The 17,628-nt window shown below is 41.7% G+C and overlaps 1 protein-coding gene across 22 annotated transcripts in view; it reads right to left on the reverse strand.

The window, feature by feature from the left end:
* The window catches only part of MACF1 (microtubule actin crosslinking factor 1), a 411,553-nt gene that overhangs the window by 10,994 nt on the left and 382,931 nt on the right, over positions 1-17,628 (reverse strand). For 12 of the 22 annotated variants that reach the window (XM_055137709.1, XM_055137708.1, XM_055137706.1 and 9 more), the window contains 12 exons: positions 16,739-16,933; positions 16,289-16,417; positions 15,005-15,148; positions 14,217-14,405; positions 11,089-11,209; positions 10,402-10,565; positions 8,683-8,845; positions 7,729-7,883; positions 5,894-5,968; positions 4,651-4,668; positions 1,323-1,440; positions 518-586 (listed from right to left, as the gene is read on the reverse strand). In XM_055137709.1, the coding sequence (XP_054993684.1) occupies positions 518-586; positions 1,323-1,440; positions 4,651-4,668; positions 5,894-5,968; positions 7,729-7,883; positions 8,683-8,845; positions 10,402-10,565; positions 11,089-11,209; positions 14,217-14,405; positions 15,005-15,148; positions 16,289-16,417; positions 16,739-16,933 (1,540 nt within the window). The remainder of the gene's footprint in view (positions 1-517; positions 587-1,322; positions 1,441-4,650; positions 4,669-5,893; positions 5,969-7,728; positions 7,884-8,682; positions 8,846-10,401; positions 10,566-11,088; positions 11,210-14,216; positions 14,406-15,004; positions 15,149-16,288; positions 16,418-16,738; positions 16,934-17,628) is intronic. The other 10 variants (XM_055137715.1, XM_055137717.1, XM_055137716.1 and 7 more) reach the window with 3 other exon arrangements.

Here is a 17,628-nt window from a genome sequence, read left to right on the forward strand (position 1 = left end):
AGGCAGAAACAGAAACACATGGTGGGCATGTTGGGGGGTATGTTTGACTACAAAATACACAGCACACTAGTTTAAAGAACATACTCTAGAACCGGACTGCTTTGGATTTTAATCCTGATTCTGTCATTTATGAGCTGTCTGTCCTTGGGGAAGTTATTTAAAATTTTTATGCTTCAATTTAATATTCTGCAAAATGGAAATAATAATAGTAGCTAACTGTGATAGAGGTGTAAAGGGGTTATTTGAAAAGTACTTACTAGTGTGTGGCACCAAAGTGCTATTTAGAAGAACTTATTAAAGAAACAGAAATTCAGAAAAAAAATTCCAGAGGTCCTGTCTTAAGAGGAGTATTTTAACTGTCAACTTAAAATTATTAGGAAAGTTATGGTTTGGCTATTTCCAAGCATCCATATTAAGGCAGCAGATACCGAGAGACAAGAGAAGCTATTGTTTAAGAAGCAAAGCCATTCTCAATGGGCTAGGGCATGGGCAACAGGAACAAAACTTAAAAGCCAACCTATGGGAGACTGACTGGAAATCGAAGAGCTGGAATCAGAGCGCTTTATTTTAGTCCCAGGATGGTGAACTAGAATAAAAAATATATAAACACAAAAAAACAGAGAGAGAGCAGGAAACGCAGAAACTGGTCAAGAGAGAAACTGGCAGACAAAGGGGGAGCCTTCTGTATATCGACATGCAGGTCTGCTAACAGGAGAAAGGAAAGGGAGTCGTGGAAGAGGATCCAGCAGGTGGAACTTGGGTCACAGAGGTAATCCTCGCACTCTAGCTGCAGGGCCACCACTCATACTGAGCATAACGTTCTTTTCTGCCAGAGGACTGGCATGCCAGCCTCTTCGTGTTTAGCACAGAGATACCACCTTGTCTTCTTGTGTGATCATCTGTCTTAAGAAATCCTGCTAGGGATTCTTTATACTCCCACCTGGTTACAAGAGTTGCCCAGTCCCTCTCTGCACAGGAGGGGATAGCCCTCCCTGTGTCCCAGGGACAGTGTCTAAAGAGACCCCGAGCACCGACTGGAAACCTAAAGGGTTTCTTGGGTCCCTTTCTAATACCTCAAACACAAAACATTCAATGACACTGTGACTTCCCTATTTTCCCCGCAGCATTCCCCTAAGTTTGTCTTCCCTAATAGCACAAACCTTTCCCGAGTTTTCTTGCTGGTACCCAAGATCTAATTTGGCTAATGGGACATCTGAGCATCTTAAATGAACAGCAGACCCCACCACCACCACTCTCTGTGGCATTAAAGAGCAATGGTGAGGGTGTATCCACCATGGAACACATACTCTATCGTTCCTTACCTCGGCAGGGGTCATTTTTCACTAAAAATTCATCCAGGGCCATCCATCCTCCACCGACTCGAACCATCACTGTGCTGCGCAGGATGCGGACCAGCCGCAGCTGCTGGGAGTCCCCGAACTGCAGGACCAAGGGAGACTGATGAGTGAGGATGCCTTAGAGCAGGCAGACGCTGAGAGCAGACTGTATTCAGAGGGAATGACAATGTGGTAGTCTGGGGAGAACTTTTATCTTCAATCTGCATTTGTTCACAAAGAACTTAAAATATGGAAAAATCAAAATATCAAGCTAAAAACCAGTGTCTTGCTTTCCACTGGGATGAAGCTACTCTTTGATGGCCACATCAAAAGCATAGGATGTAGGCCAGATAGAACCATTAAGGCTTTCCCAATTGAAACCCATAGTTCTTGTTGTTATGCTAGTTTGTTTCATAAAAGAAAAGGCAAATATAAGACTGATGTCAATTTCTGAATACAGTATGCTCAAAAATAAAAATGAAACATAGGAGTAACATTCCAAGCTTAAACCCGTGCAAAGCATCATTACTCTTATAAGCTTAGAAGAATATTTGATTTTCCACATCAGATTTTCAGAAAGAAATCCTTAGTATTCCCTAATTGTGATAACACCAGCAGAATTTTTTTTTTTTAGCTAGACAAATGATTAGGTAACACATGCTAAAATTTTGGTGAAAGAATTAAAGTTTTAATTTACAATACTGATTAAACATAGTATTCAACAATCATCTTTCGATGTTAAGGCAACTTTTGTTATTAACTTCTCCTTTGCCTTAACATTCCCATTTCTCATCTCTGCTAATATCTATAGTTTCCCATTATATGAAATACGTTTTTTCCAAAATAGAGCATGGGTAACAAAAAAGAATCATGAAGAGATCAGAAAAAAATAATCAAACATTTGGAGAAACAGAATTTCTAAAATTTGATTCAAGGATAATGTTTGCGAGAGAGGGGGAAGAGAAAAGCACTATTTAATCACATAATTAGGATTTTCAAAGTTACAAAGGGAGAAGTATAACTTTGAAACAAGGCATAAAAATTGAAAATGCCAGAAAGGGTGTCTGAAGACATATAACCAACCTCCTTCAAAATTAATGTATTTGTGGTAATTCTGCATATCATTTGGCATTGACTCAAGTGTATTTTTTATGTAGGCAAGGTGGCTGAAAAATATCATCCCCTCCCCAATTCTTTACTTTGAAAGTAAAACAGATCTAGATCTTTCATCTCATATAGTTGTTAAGTTTCTATTGAAGTGGCTATAGCAAAAGCACCGCGTGGAATAAAGAGCACTGAAGTGGGGATCCAGAGGTGTGAGAGAAGAAACGTCCTGTCCTGGGAAGGAAGCTGCCCCTTTGGCCTCTGAGGTAGTCACTCTCAGATGCTGGTTTCTGTGAGTGACGAGGAGGATATTCCTAGGGTGGAATCAAGGATCTTTAAGGGCAGAGTTAATGGCAGTGATGGGCCACATACTATTAGGGGTTTTTTATGGAGCAACGAGAGAAAGGAAAAAAAGGGCCCATATCATCACCCAAAACTTCAAGATGTACTATAAACTTCCATTACTGTAATCTATGATTCATTAGCTTTTAGACTGAATTACTTCATTTATTATTATTTCTTCCTTCTGAATTTCTTACTAAAGTTCTCTCTGAGAGACTTGTTTCTGGTGAGCTATGGGGAGAGGGAGGTTTGGTCCAAACCAGGAGCCAAAGTGGCAAAGGAAGTTGAGGTCAGACTAAGGTGTGGTGGAAGGGGTGACAGTATCTCTAAAAATGGGGGCATGAGCAAACTTGGCAGAGCTGGGTTGTCAGTAAGGCAGAAACCTCAGTAAAGAGTCCTAAGGACAATAGTGTCACGTCTGTTTCTTCTTCCTACAGAAAATCACAGCAGCCTTGGTTCTTACAACAGCTCAGACATGAGCTATAGAGAAATGGCAGGCATGTGGTCCTTTAGGCCCTGGATGCCTCCTATGTAAAAGGAACTTCTTAACTTTTCAGAGGTCACACCCAGCTATGCTCAGGGCTTACTTCTAGTGGTGCTCTAGGGACCAAAGGTGGGGATGATATTTGGGCCAGCTGTGTGCAAGGCAGGTGCCTTATGTGCTATACTCTCTCTCTCTCTCTGGCCCTAAAACAAGCTTCTATTCCCAACACTGGAACGAATTCATCTGACACTGCTTATCAATGGAGCACAAGAGGAGGATGTCAGCACCTCTTCAAAGGCCAGGCAGGAAATGTACCTGAGGTGCAGAAAACTTACTTGCCTTACATATATGAGGCCTTGGTGAACGTTTAGCCCCAGGCAGTAAAAAAAAAACCAAAAACCAAAAATCCCAAATAAAAACAAACAAAACCCAATGAGCTCTGATGCCCTCATGAAGACATCAGTCAAAAGGCATTTCCTGTAGGTATTACTGGGCACCCTCATGCAATGATATTTTAAAAGCATGTTTCACTGTTTTTTGTCTTTAATCTCTTTCCCACTGACCCAGAATGTTACTGCAGTTAGTGATAACTGAGTGACTGGAACTGAGTGAAAATAAACTCTTATGAGTCATAACAGATTTTATTCATGCAACTTCCTTCCATCTGAAGACATAGGACCCCAGAACCCTCAAAAAGATCTAAAAGGTTAGTGTTACCAAGTGGAGTCAAAAGCATTCAATCCTTTTTTACATGTCTGGTTGAATCCCACTACAATTAGCTGGCTGGCATGGACAGCAAATTTAAGCCTATAGCCAATGTTGAGTCCTACACTATACTTATCAGGTATCTTATAATTATAAATCAAGTCATAATTATAAAATATAAATACAAGTTGCTATATATATTAATAGTGTATTTAGTATTCATACATATAGAACTTGTGACTAATGCATAATATTTGTGTTGACTATTAAAAGGTTTTGGTATAAATCATAAACTGCACAATCTGCTATCCTGACTTCTAACAGGAAGCCTAAGTCCAAGTTCTGTTGAGCAGTGGGATGGATTGATAAGCAGAACTTCCACTTCCCCTGTTTCATATTGCTTATAACTCAATCCAGCTTGATATCACTATGTTTAGCCATATAATTTTGAACGAAAAATTTCATCTCCTTAAAATAACAAAACAAAATCTTTTGTCCTTCTTCTGCTAAGATAGCTTTATAATGCTAGTCCAAATGGCCATCTCTCCACTTGGTAACATAACCAGATGTGACCCATGCATGCTTCAGATGATGTCCTTTCCCCAGAGCACAGAACAGCAGCATTAGCTACACAGACCATTTCCACCGAGAAGGGGAATGTTTCAAGTCACACTGTACCTGGTTGCCGAGGAAGAACTATAGACAGTAATAAGAAAGGATGAAGGAGACAAGAGAGAGAAAAAGAACATTTTGTCAAATTAATGCTAAAAAATGAAAATTATGCATTTATGTTACCAGTCTTCAAGCATGGTGACACATACTGACTACTCTATTAAGCTCTTAACATGGGAACGTGATTTTATAAATGAAGACCTAACTTTTCTTCTCTTTTCTGCCCTGCTAACTAATCCCTCTCATAGGAATTTTAAAAAGCAACAAGAAAACAAAATCTAAGAAGCAAAACATTATTTGGAACTTGATTATCTAAATATCCTATGTTGGACCAGGTTAGAGTCATCGTACAATTTTTTTGTTTGTTTATGGGCCACACCTGGCATGCTTAAGGGTTATATCTGGCCCTGTATTCAGGATAACACCTGGCAGTGCTCAGGGGACCATATGGGATGCCGGGAATCAACCCAGGCCAGCTGTGTACAAGAAATACCCTACGCACAGTACTATCACTTTGGCCCCTCATCCTGCATTCTTAAGCAACAGCAGCAAAGTGTGCCTTTGCTGTGTCCTGAAAGCACTTCTGGTGTACTCCCTAACATGGGTTTTCTTGTTTCTTGTTTATACACATAACAGTGCAGTTGGACATTATTTTTTTTAAATCTTTCTTTTCAATCCTAGATTTTCCTTAGGTCTTTAGGAAATCCTAAATATACTTTAGGATAAGTTTAGCTGCTGAATATAAACTCTTTTTCAGACCCTATTATGCCCTAAGCATGTTCCCCTACCCCAGAGCTAACCTAGTACAGTTCCCTGTGCTGGCCTCAAGAAACTCCAGGGAAAATTACTGAGTGGCATCACCCCAGGTATCCAGGCCCAGACCGTAGCCTAGGTCAGAGGAAGCTCAGGACCTCTAGGTCTTGACACAATTCCAGCAATCTTCTCTATGCCTGGGAGTGACTTAGGCTCACAATGACCAGCTGTGCTAGAAGTTAAGAAGAGACTACAGTCATCTAGATATGGCATTGTTTTTCGGACCAGACTATGGGGATGGGGGAGCACTATTCTTAGTTTGTTGTTTGGCATCTGTAGAGAGGAGGGCTGGAAAATTCAGCCTCAACAGCCTCGGTCCTTGAAGCAGTGGCAGAATGAAGGCGGAATTGGAGAGTTGGCTTCTTCAGTTTTCTTTTACCTGTAAGGGTCACCTGTGAGGAAGACCACCACGAAAAACTCATTTTCTATTCCTTACCCGGTATTTATTTTCTCCAATCTGCTCCACTTGAAACCTTTTTGCACATTTGCATTGAGCCACTTGTCTTGTGACCTATTGGTTGTAAACAGTGAAAATGTGTGAGTAGGGAAGCATGATTCCTCTCTTGAGAAAAAAAGATTTTTATTTATTTTTTATTTTTTTTTGCTTTTTTTGGGTCACACCCGGCAATGCACAGGGGTCATTCCTGGCTCATGCACTCAGGAATTACCCCTGGCGGTGCTCAGGGGACCATATGGGATGCTGGGATTCGAACCCGGGTCGGCCGCGTGCAAGGTAAACGCCCTACCCGCTGTGCTATCACTCCAGCCCCGAGAAAAAAAGATTTTTACAGGAAAACAGAGAAAGCTTTTCATTATATAACTTTTAGACATTAGAAGCTTTTGACACATGCATTTATCTTCTGTTCTGAATTAAAACATGCTGTTCTTACTGGTATTTTTGAGATACCGAGAGTGACGTATGAAATAAATTCCAAAGTTAACTATGAAATACTTTTTTCATTTTGGGGCTACACCCTGCAGTGCTCAGGGGTCACTCCTGGCGGACTCAGGGGACCATATGGATGCTGAGGATCAAACCAGGGTCAGCCGTATGCAAAGCAAGCACTTTACCCACTGAACATTGTCACACTCAAAATTCCTTCAGGGACAGGTGCTAATGTAACTCATCAAAATCAACTGTCAAAGAAAGCTAATTGTGAATGAGTCTGAAGTTCAAGCTAAAAGTCCTAAATTTCCTGGAAATTAACCCTGGGGTGTTTCAGTGTACCTAAGACCTGCTCACTGCTTTCCCATACTAGAATTAACAGGTCCAGGAATCTCAAAGCTACTGATGAATTTACCATTTTCAATGTGATTTTTCTTTCTTTGGTTTTTGGGTCACACCTGGCGATGCACAGAGGTTACTCCTGGCTCATGCATTCAGGAGTTACTCCTGGTGGTGCTTGGGGGACCATACGGGATGCTGGGAATCGAACCCAGGTCGGCCGCGTGCAAGGCAAACGCCCTACCTGCTATGCTATCGCTTCAGCCCCTCAATGTGATTATTTGAAGAGAAAGTCTGATGGAAACACACTATCTTAAACAATACACATTTCATTCCTTAATTTTTATATCTGAGTACAATATCCCTTGGATTTCCTCCCTTTCCCCCTGTTGTTCTGACCATACCAGGCAATGCTCAGGGGCTACTCCTGGTAGTGCTTGAAGTCACCAGGCTCAAATCCAGGTTGGCGACATGCTCGGCTACAAGTGCCCTACCTGCTGTACCATCACTTGGGCCCTACTATCTCTGCATTTTGAGGGACAAAGATCAGGAACAAGAGAACAGCTTTAAGCAACATGGTATCTTTGAATTAGAATACACGTGTAGGGGGCCAGAGTGATAGTATATCAGGAAGGACGTTTGCCCTGTATGCGACCAACCTGGATTTGATCCCCAGCATCCCATAAGGTCCCCTGAGCACTGCCAGGATTAGTTCCTGAGTGCAGAGCCAGGAGTGACTCCTGAGCATCGCTGGGTGTGACCCAAAAAAGAAAAAAAAATCAAAATAAATAAACTCTTAAAATGCATGTGTAATGGTTCTCTGTAAACTTTACAGAGCAAAGAATTAATTTAGACTGACTCAGAGACTCAACAGCCTGAGATCCTCTAGGGCAGGCAATACCATTCAAATAGGGATCCCAAAGAGAATACAGAAACAGTTATTTCCCAAGGGTTAAGTCACTGCTGATACGATAACTGTACCCCAACTAGACTTAGGAAAGTAGGAATCTATGATCAGAAATGTACTCAAACAATGTTTCCTGTACCTCATCCTCAATTTTGTCAGCATCTGTGGTTGGTCGATAAGCATCCTTGTTGGGATGGAGAGCAGCTACAAATTCATAGTAATCAATGTAGCCATCCCCATCTCTGTCAAAAATGTCTGCAACAGCAGTCATCTCTAGCTTGGTGGTAGGGAACTCTAGAGAAAAAGAACATTTGGGAACATTAAAACTGCTTACATAGTTGCTCGGGGTTACACAAATACTACTGAAAAACTTATTTTCTTGTTTTTCCCCTGAAAAACATAACATCTAATTTAGAAAGTGTTTTTAAAACAAAAGCACATCAAAAGACAACACTGAATGACCTGAGGCTGTTAAGCAGTGACAGGGATTGAAGTTGGGCTCCTGCATGTAAAGGATGCTTTACATGTACTCAGAATATCAAGCTGTCTCTCTGGCCCCAGAACTTGTATTGCAAACATTTTACTTAGGATCTACTCACAAGTTAGCTTTCTTTCCTATACATATATATATACCTCAAACATGTTTTATCTGACATACCTCAAAGGATACCTGTTATTTTAGTTCTCAGAAAAATGATGTTCTTTTCTCCATCAAAGTAATAGGCTAGTTTTAGTTATTTCTTTGTTTTTGTCACCTCCCTCTCCCCCACCTCATCTGACAGTGCTCAGGGGCTATTCCCAGCTCAGTGTTTGGGGCTTTCTGCCAGTAGTACTATGAGGACCACGTGGTACCAGGAATCAAATCTACAATTCCCACATACAAAGCATGTAGTATTTCAGTTCTCTGAGCCATTTCCCCAAATAGTCTGATTTTGGTAAGCAGCTATATTACTTGTTCCCTAAGACTGTAGCTTTTAGCTCAAAGGGCCTATTTATCAAGGATTTATCAAGATGGCCTATTTACCAGCTTCTCTACATAGTGAGTGCACAGAATCTAAGTGTGTGCCCTGTTTGGAACCATGGCTTCACTCACTGGATGCTAGAATGCCATCGATAAACTCCTGACGTGTGATCTTTCCGTCTTGGTCCTTGTCAATTCGCCGGAAGAAATCCATCACCCGAGATTTTTTGTGATTCATCCAACGCATATACTTTTTCCTCCAGACATCAAAGTCAAAGTTGGCAAATTCCTTCAACTGCAGAGAAATACAGAGGTGTCAACAAGACCTATCGTTTTGCCCTTTAAATCTGCCCAGAGAACAAAATCTTCCAGACGTTCAATAAAGCCATGTGGGCCTTTGGGAAGCATATCAAAAGGGTAAGTGTGTGGCCTCTTTTGTGAAGTCATGTTCCTGCTCCTCCAATTAAAGCCAAGTTTAATTCCCACAAGCAATGGGAGAAATCAAAACTGAGCAACTTCCATAGGAAAAACAGAGCCCAGGGAGCAAAAGGAGGAAAGGCAGCCTTACTTTCCCTTTGCACTTTTCCATGTAAGGGAATGGATTCCACCCCGGAGAGCAGTCCTCGACACTCCTCACTTATTGTGATTTTGAAAGAAACTATGATCACATATAGGACTATTCCAGGAGGCTCATGTTTTCTAGAATGAGATTTTACTTTGGGCTGGTAGCATTAAGAATCCAACCCTGGGGCTGGAGAGATAGCACAGCGGGTAGGGCGTTTGCCTTGCACGCGGCCGACCCGGGTTCAAATCCCAGCATCCCATATGGTCCCCTGAGCACGGCCAGGGGTAATTCCTGAGTGCAGAGCCAGGAGTAACCCCTGTGCATCGCCAGGTGTGACCCAAAAAGAAAAAAAAAAAAAAAAAAAAAAAAAAAAAAAGAATCCAACCCTGCACGTGAGCATGTTTCTTTGAAAAGGCGCTGTCTGATTTCTGTGGTAAATGCCTGGCCTTGACAAATAAAAAGAAGCTTGCTGAAACAGGTAAGGCAGTGTGTAGCTACTGTGGACTATGTCAGTGATTCAGACTCAGCATGAATTCTACAGGTAGCAGTTTTCCCCCCTGGTCTTTCCAACTCCAAAGACAGAAGAAATGGGGTAAAAAGAAAAAGCCCAAACCAAATATGCTTGAGATTTAACTGACCTACAGAAGAAACAAAAACACAGAACACTCACTTCCATGCATAGCTGCTTTGATGTGCACAAATTTAAGAAATATAAATGACATTAAAGATTTGTTCTAGAAACTAGCAAGGGTAGTATTATTATTTCTAGACTAATCACACTTCAAATTAGATTTGCTTTTCATGAGCTAGAGAAAACTCATAGAATAACCAGATCACAAAGATTCTTATAATTGTATAGCTTATATCATTATAAGAGCATAGCAATGGTCATTTTATTTGTTTTGGGGCCATCCCTGGCTGTGCTCAGGTATCACTCCTGGCTAGACTCAGGGGACCATATGGAACGCTGGGGATCAAGCCTGTATCTGCCACATATAAGGAAAGCATCCTACTTTGGCCTGTAATGACCATTTTACAATAAGCAACACACTTGGAAGGGATTTGGAAAGTCATGCTCCTGATTCTGACCATAGTCAGAGGCAGAGGAGGACGGGGTCTCAGGCTGGGCCCTCAGGGACTGGTTGGTTGCTGGCTTCCAGCTACTATGGCAGATTTTGTATGTGTCTTTTTTCTTAAGGGATCTGAATTATGGATTATGCCTCAGAAGGACTATCTTTGAATAAAATGTTGCTTCCTCCCAAAGAAAGATGTTTGTGGAACATTACCTCCTCTAACCTATCCAAGGCATCGTTTAGCTTCCGCTGCCGTTCCAGTGCCAACAGCCACACCTGCTGCCAGCGAGCTGAGAGCTGATTGATCCGTGGATTCTTCGCTTCAGACTGTGAAAGGATTGGCATGGGCGGAGGTGTGGGTTGATTCAAGGCCTTCCCTACAAGGAAATATAAACATGAAATTAGGTGGATTTTTCAGTTCACAAAGAGAAATGGTCATCTATGTATAAAATTAGGAGAACGTTACTATGGTATCTAGTCAGTAAAAAAACACAACAGGACCTGGCAGTATTGAGACATGGGACCATGCACTTTCAAAACTATTGGTCCTCTTCCCCAGGTAACAGGAAATGGTCTCATCAATCTTTAATTAGTTTGATCTTATCCTCAGTTTGCTGAGAAAACGTCAACTCAAATAATGCAAAGGTTCGTAGGAACTGATTCATAACGTCATTAGCAGAAACCAAATGTTAATAGGCAGCACAGACAAAACAATGAAAAGGCCACTGCAAAAGAATTTGCCTTGCCACTTTGAAATTTCCTAACATTCCAAGAAAATGGGGTACAGTCTGTCAGTATTTTTTTTAAAGTGGAAAGTGGAAAATTTCTGAGAGGCACTTGGAAAGTGTCCATCTTCAATCAGAAGACCAAGCCTTCTAAAAGAGTGGGCTGGAAACATACTGCTTCCACTGCGGGACTTCTCGATGAATGGTGCATGGGGAGGCTCTATGTTTTTCCTTTTGTATGTCTTGGTGACCCGGTCCACATCAGGCTGTTTGCGCGTCATCTCCTCCATAAATGTCTGTGGAGCAATAGGAAGAAGAGTTGAGCTTTTTCATGGTCTAGGACAGAATCAGGCAAGTTCTTACTACCCAAGGCAGGCCCATGACAGATATACCAAATGACGAAACCTAAACACAACTGATCTCCTTCCAAGAAATAAGACAGAACAAGTCACTTTATCAGGATTTGGGGACCTGAAGGAGTAAGGCATGACCCCTGACTTTAATAAGTGCACAACTAAAGAAAACTAGGGCTGGAGCGATAGCACAGTGGGTAGGGTGTTTGCCTTGCATGTGGCTGACCTAGGTTCAATTCCCAGCATCCCATATGGTCCCCCAAGCACTGCCAGGAGTAATTCCTTAGTGCAGGGGCCAGGAGTAACCCCTGTGCATCACCCGGTGTGATCCCAAAAGCAAAAAACAAACTTAGATATCAGAGCAATGAGTATTACACAAGGTGGCAAAGGAAGACCTAGGACAGGCACTCACTGTTGAAGGTGGCAAAGAGTTGACTAGAAATTGGATATGGAGCTGAGTACTGAGACTGGGGTAAGGATAGCCCAGCTGATGGCATGATGGCAGGAAGACCCATGGAAGTGTGAGGATAGAGTGGAGTCCTGGCTGTCATGTCCACAAACTGCCTCCGGGTGCCTTATAAATGTGTCAATGGCCTTGATCCAGAGATGCACAAATGAATCTCAGAATGGATCAGCTACCTACAGAGATGTCTCCGGTCTCCAATCATTTACAATTTTAGAATTCCAGGAGTGCACTGCTGTTTTTGTGACCATGTGACCTCTCATGATATTGATAATAAGCAATAGAAAGCAAATTATCTAGCATCTGCCTGTAGCAGGCAGGCTTCAGTGGTGGTGGGAAAATTAGTAATAATGGTGGTGGGAAAGTGTAATGGTGGTGGGATTGGTGTTGAAATATTGAATGTAATCAGTTAATGTGAACAACCTTATGAAAAAATGTAAAAATTATTAAAAAAAAAGAAAAAAATTGCAATAACTGAGGCAAAACATGGTGAGAGCCAGAGTAAGGGCAGAAGAGATAAAGACATATTTTAAAAGGAGGACAAATAAGAACTAGCGATTGGTTAGAGTTGGGGTCCTAGGAAAGAGAAGGGTCCTAGGCAAATCACAGGCTTCTATTTTGGGTGATTAGTGGGTAAGGGGAAAGGAGGCAGGTTTGAAAGGAAGAAGTGGGGTCATCCAGGAAGACAAGGATAAAGAAAGTAAAGTTTGAAGGCTGTCTCTCCTTAACTATTTTGCTTTTTGAGCTACACCCACTGATACTTGAGGGACCATTTGGGATACCAGGGATTGAACCCAGGTTGGCTGTGTGCAAGGCAAGCACCTTATCTGCTGCACTGTGTCTCTGGCCCTAGCTGTCTCTCCTTTAGAGCTTATCTAAACTTTAGGAGACCATGATGTTGAAGAGGTGGAAGTATTTGATTTGTAGGTGGGGCTGAAGCTACTGGACTAGACAGAACTGCAGCAGTGTGATAACAGAGATAAGAACAAAATTTTAGGAGCTCAAGAGGTAAAGCCTGATATATGAAGGCTTAACTCTGATCCCTGGCACTGTGTAACTGCAGTCCCCTGCCCAGCACTGCGGGATGTGACCTTTATAAAACAACAGCAACACTTCAGAGAGCAACTTAAACAAGTAGATAAAAGACCAGGCTAAGATGACTAAGAAGGAAAGGTCAAAGAAATGGGAGGAAAATGGACAAAATAAACGTTTAACATTTAAATTAAAAAATAAAATGGGTATTTCCTGGGTGGGGGTCAGGGCCGAGGGAGCAGCAAGGATGACTAAGCAGTGCTGTGGATTAAACCAAGGTTCCAGTTAAGTACATGCAGTAGTCCACTGAGCTAGCTACCTATCTACAAGAACAGTTTTTGAGAAAGGAAGAAGAAAGAGGCAACTATGTCGCAGGGCAAATATTATAAATATCAGTTGGAGTTTATCAGAGTGATGAAGTGATGAAGCTGGGATAGCTGTCACTGAACTGATGAGAATGGTAGCCAGATCAGAGGGGCCCAAGGGTGGCTGGGAAACTTGGAGAAGACAGGGAACAAGTGGTTTGCTGAGAAAGGAAGAAGGGCCCCTGCCAGGGGTGTGTGGTCGGTAACTCTTAAGGAACTATGTTGGAACTATTATGTACACACATTCTGAAGGAAAGAGCAAACAGAATGGGGAACTTAAAGAGAAGAAAGAGAAGCCATAAAAGAAGGGAGAGGGACTGGATGTGTATTGGAAGATAACACCTTAGCAGGGAAGGTGTCCAATATATTTGATAAGAAAGGTAAATGCGCACATGCTAGGCGAATTGCTTATATAAATGTTTAAAGACAGTATGTCAGGCTGGAGAAATAGCAAGGGGTTAAGGGGTTGGCCTGGTTTGATGCCCAGTACCACATAGTCCTCAAACATCACTGATGCAGCATTGGAGGCCGACTTCTCAGATGGTGCCAGGATTTCAATTCCTGGTGTGCATACCCTGTATAATCAATCCCCTCTCCTTGAATGTAGGCAACACCTGAGTAAAGGCTGGGACAGTCATGAGGTCTGTCAGAGCTGGCAGGAGTTCCTACTGCCAGATGAGAAGACTTCAGCTGCTCTGTTGTGAGAGTACCAGGTGGTTATGAGTATGGCCTCCATGGGCTGATGGCTGACTCTAAAGGGAGGACCTGTGGAGTTAGGTGCCTGCTCCATGGAAACTGTAAGACAATAAGTGTGTTTTAAGCTTATAAATCTGTGAGAATATGGTGAGCAGCAATTGGGAAATGAATATTCAGGGCTGAAGATGCAGCTCAGTGTTAGGATACACACTCTGCACCTATGAGGTCCAAGGTCCAATCCCTGGCAACACAAGCGTATGTGCACACATAGAAAGAATACATGGGGCAAAGAAAATCAGTACACATATACACTGAAAACTCAGGACAAAAAGGGTGGGGGTGCTCGAGAAGCAACACAGGAAATGCCAGTGCCAACATATTGCAGTGGAGTTACCTGATGCTCAGCAATAAGGGCTTTAACTCGGTCAATGTTCTGAGGAATTGGCTCCTGATCTCGCTGAATGAGGGTAGTCTCAGCCCACTGGATCCATGCCAGAAGTTCTTCCAGGAGCTCAGCATTAGCCACCAATTCTGATAGGGCCGTTTCAAGACGCTGCTGGTGTTGCTTGGCCCACGTCAAGACCTGGAAAAGAGAATCTTTCTTTTCAATCACTTCTTTTAGTGAAGCACATTCCTGCTATCCAAGTTCTTACTCTAATGGATTTTTTAATGGATTCTAACAATGATGTTCTATGGGAAAGACTGTCCAAGGGTCTAGCAGCTTCAATCTTACTCAGTAGGAGCTGGAATAAGAAATCATCTCTCCTGAAAGCAAACATCTAGAATGCCCTAGTAGACATGGGGATTCCTAGGAAAGGGAGAAGAATGTGTAGTATAGTCACTGAAAATAATAACGAACACATCACGAATCACGAATCACGAGATCCCGTTAATCACCGATTTCTCGGGTGGGCTCAGTAACATCTAAGAACACATCATAATGTTTAATCTATAGATTAGATTTCTGCATCCAATAAGAATAGTTTTTATTCTATTATTAGCATATATATATATATATATATATATATATATATATATAGCATTATAGTACTATAATGCTAACTTAATTCTGGACATGTTCATGGTGAATGAAAGATTTCTATTTGAAAACAAAGAAAGTATTTAGTGCTATCAACTCAAATGTCAGGTACATGTATTCTCCAAAACCCGGAAGTCACCCACCTCTTCAAAGCGGGCTCGAATGATGGTGATCCAGTGTTTGATGGTGGTAATGCAATCAGGATGGCAGACAGCCAAGATCACTTCTCCCATAGCTACTGCTGCATTAACATCCACTCGCTTTTCTTCCACTTTCTTCATGAATTCCTAAACAATATGAATTTGAAAATAAACATTTAAGAAATCTATTCTAGTAGCACTTCTTAACTTATAGCGAGGGGAAAAATAATTCCAGTATATCTTTTCCTCCTAGTATTTTGGTACACAAACCTCTATGACTGCACCCAGGTGTGTCTGGAATCATTTCCCTTCGAGTCAGACAAAAAGAGTACCTTTCTCTGTTGGGATAACAAGGTCCACGGACACCCAGGTATGTCTCTTTTTCAATGGCTAGGCATGGCATATTTTAGATTCTGAATTAAGTTTCTCTCTTTTAAAGAAAACTTCTGATTCTGAGGGTTGGAGATGTAGCTCAGCGATAGAGTACATCCTAGCATATAAGAAACTCAGGGTTTAATCACTGGCATACATCTCCCAAATTCTGATTTTATTCATTCCCATATGTGCAAACAGTATTGTCTTAGACAAATGACAGGCATGGCATATTATGATGCTTATAAAACTCATGTGACAGAATGACCAAGATTAAAGTATCCCAGAAGGAAACACAAAAATTCAAAAAGAAAACATTCCTACTTCATTAGGGCAGTTGGACTGAGGTGCCAGAGACTGCCTTGTCTATCCTGCAGCATGGTAAGCAATTCTAGGAGGAAAGATTAGGGCATAAGGCTGGTGATCTAGGAAAAGAGCAACCAGGTGCTTAGGGTGAGGAGTAAAGGTGTGTTGGAGCCATGTTGTGCTTAACACCGTGTTGTTTAACAAGTTCATAATGAATGTATAGGTGGTTTCTTTTTTTAAAAAATTAAAATTTTTGGGTCATACTTGGTGGACACTCAGGGGTTACACCTGCCTCTGCACTCAGGAATTACTCCTGGCAGTGCTTGGGGGACCATATGGGATAATGGTAGTGATAAACCTGGATTGGTTGCATGCAAGGCAAATGCCCTACCTGCCGAACTATTGCTCTGGCCCCTGTATAGTATTTCTGTAAAAACAAATGAATGATCTTTAAGGTATAAAAATGTAACTCCCTCTCATTCTTACTAAACCAGTAAACTGGGCCCATTTTGATCTTGCTACTTTTCACATGAGGTCTGATTTTCTACTCAAAAGCTGCTTTCCTTGAGCTCACACAGCATGGGTCACTGTTACCTGGAGCTGGATTACCTTATGGGTGTCTATGAGAGACTGCAGGGCTTCAGTGTCATCAGGAAGTGCTCCTCGAAAGCGAAGAGTCTGCTCTGCTTCAGAAAGCCACTCTAGTAGCATATGGACTGTATCCCGAAACTCTTCTGCCTGAAATAACCAAGTATGAAAGAGTGAACCCAGATCTCTCTGCAGTGAAGGTCCTATATGCTGGGATATGCCATGAGATGGAGTTTGACCTGAATTTATTTATGTCACAGGTCTTTAACAATCCCACCAAATCAAGGTCATCTTTTATTTGTGTATCTCGGAAAACCAACTGAAGTCATTTCCTAATCCAAATGAGTGCAAATTCCTGTAGGACATTCAAAATATGTTTCACAGTTAAATTCAGGACTGGCTGGATCTGACTCTAACAAAGAAATCTGCTACAATCATCCACTCTTTGCTGTTCTAGTAAGCATCACTCACCTGTTTTAAGGCCTGCTCCAGTCGGCTTTGTTTAGAGACAGAGAGCTTACACACGGTATCCCAGCGAGTACTCAGTTCCTGAAGCTGACCTTTCACCCAAGTGGTATCATCACGGCTATTCTCAACCAGCTCTCGGCCTGAACGCTTCAGCACCTGAACCGTTCCTGTTCGCTTTCCCAATTCCTTTTGGAAGACCTAGGAAAGAAAACAGAATTAGCTCGTCTGAGAACTGTATTTGAATCCAAGAACATGTAAAACCACAAAGAAAGTGAGCATTTGATTCAGTTTTTCTTTTTTGTGGGGACCACACCTGGCGATACTCGGGCTTTCTTCTTGGTTCTGTGCTCAGGAACCACTCCTGGTAGTGCTCGAGGGACTAGCTATATGGGATGCCAAGGATTGAACCCAGGTTGGCCATGTGCAAGGCAATTGCCCTACCCACTGTATTATTTCTCCAGCCTTTGATTTAATTTTTCTTAATTGTTCCTATTATGTGTCTTTTAAAAAGAGGGAGGTAGGACAATGTAAAGAATGACCAGGAGAAATGGCTCCAACAAGATGAACGGTGGGCCTCTCCATTTTTCCTACATATAAGTGGGAATAATGTTACTATAGCATTTCCAGAATTATGGGAAATATATACGAACACATCTATCATGCTCATAAACATGACTGATACAATTTCAAGGTAGAGTTGAATGTTCTGTGCTGAAGTTTGACAGGTTCTGGATAAACTAAATATTGGTGTGCATAGTGTTGGGTTTGCTAAGTTTAAAAGTGGTTGAAAAAATACTCATTTCTATTTTGGGAATTAGTGGAAATGGGTATTTGAGGGTCTTCTGAAGTTAAATTCATTTCATGACTCAACCAAAACACATAAACAGGAAAGG

This window comes from Sorex araneus, chromosome 5 (assembly GCF_027595985.1).
Source record: "Sorex araneus isolate mSorAra2 chromosome 5, mSorAra2.pri, whole genome shotgun sequence".
In the NCBI taxonomy this organism is placed as follows: Eukaryota; Metazoa; Chordata; class Mammalia; order Eulipotyphla; family Soricidae; genus Sorex; species Sorex araneus.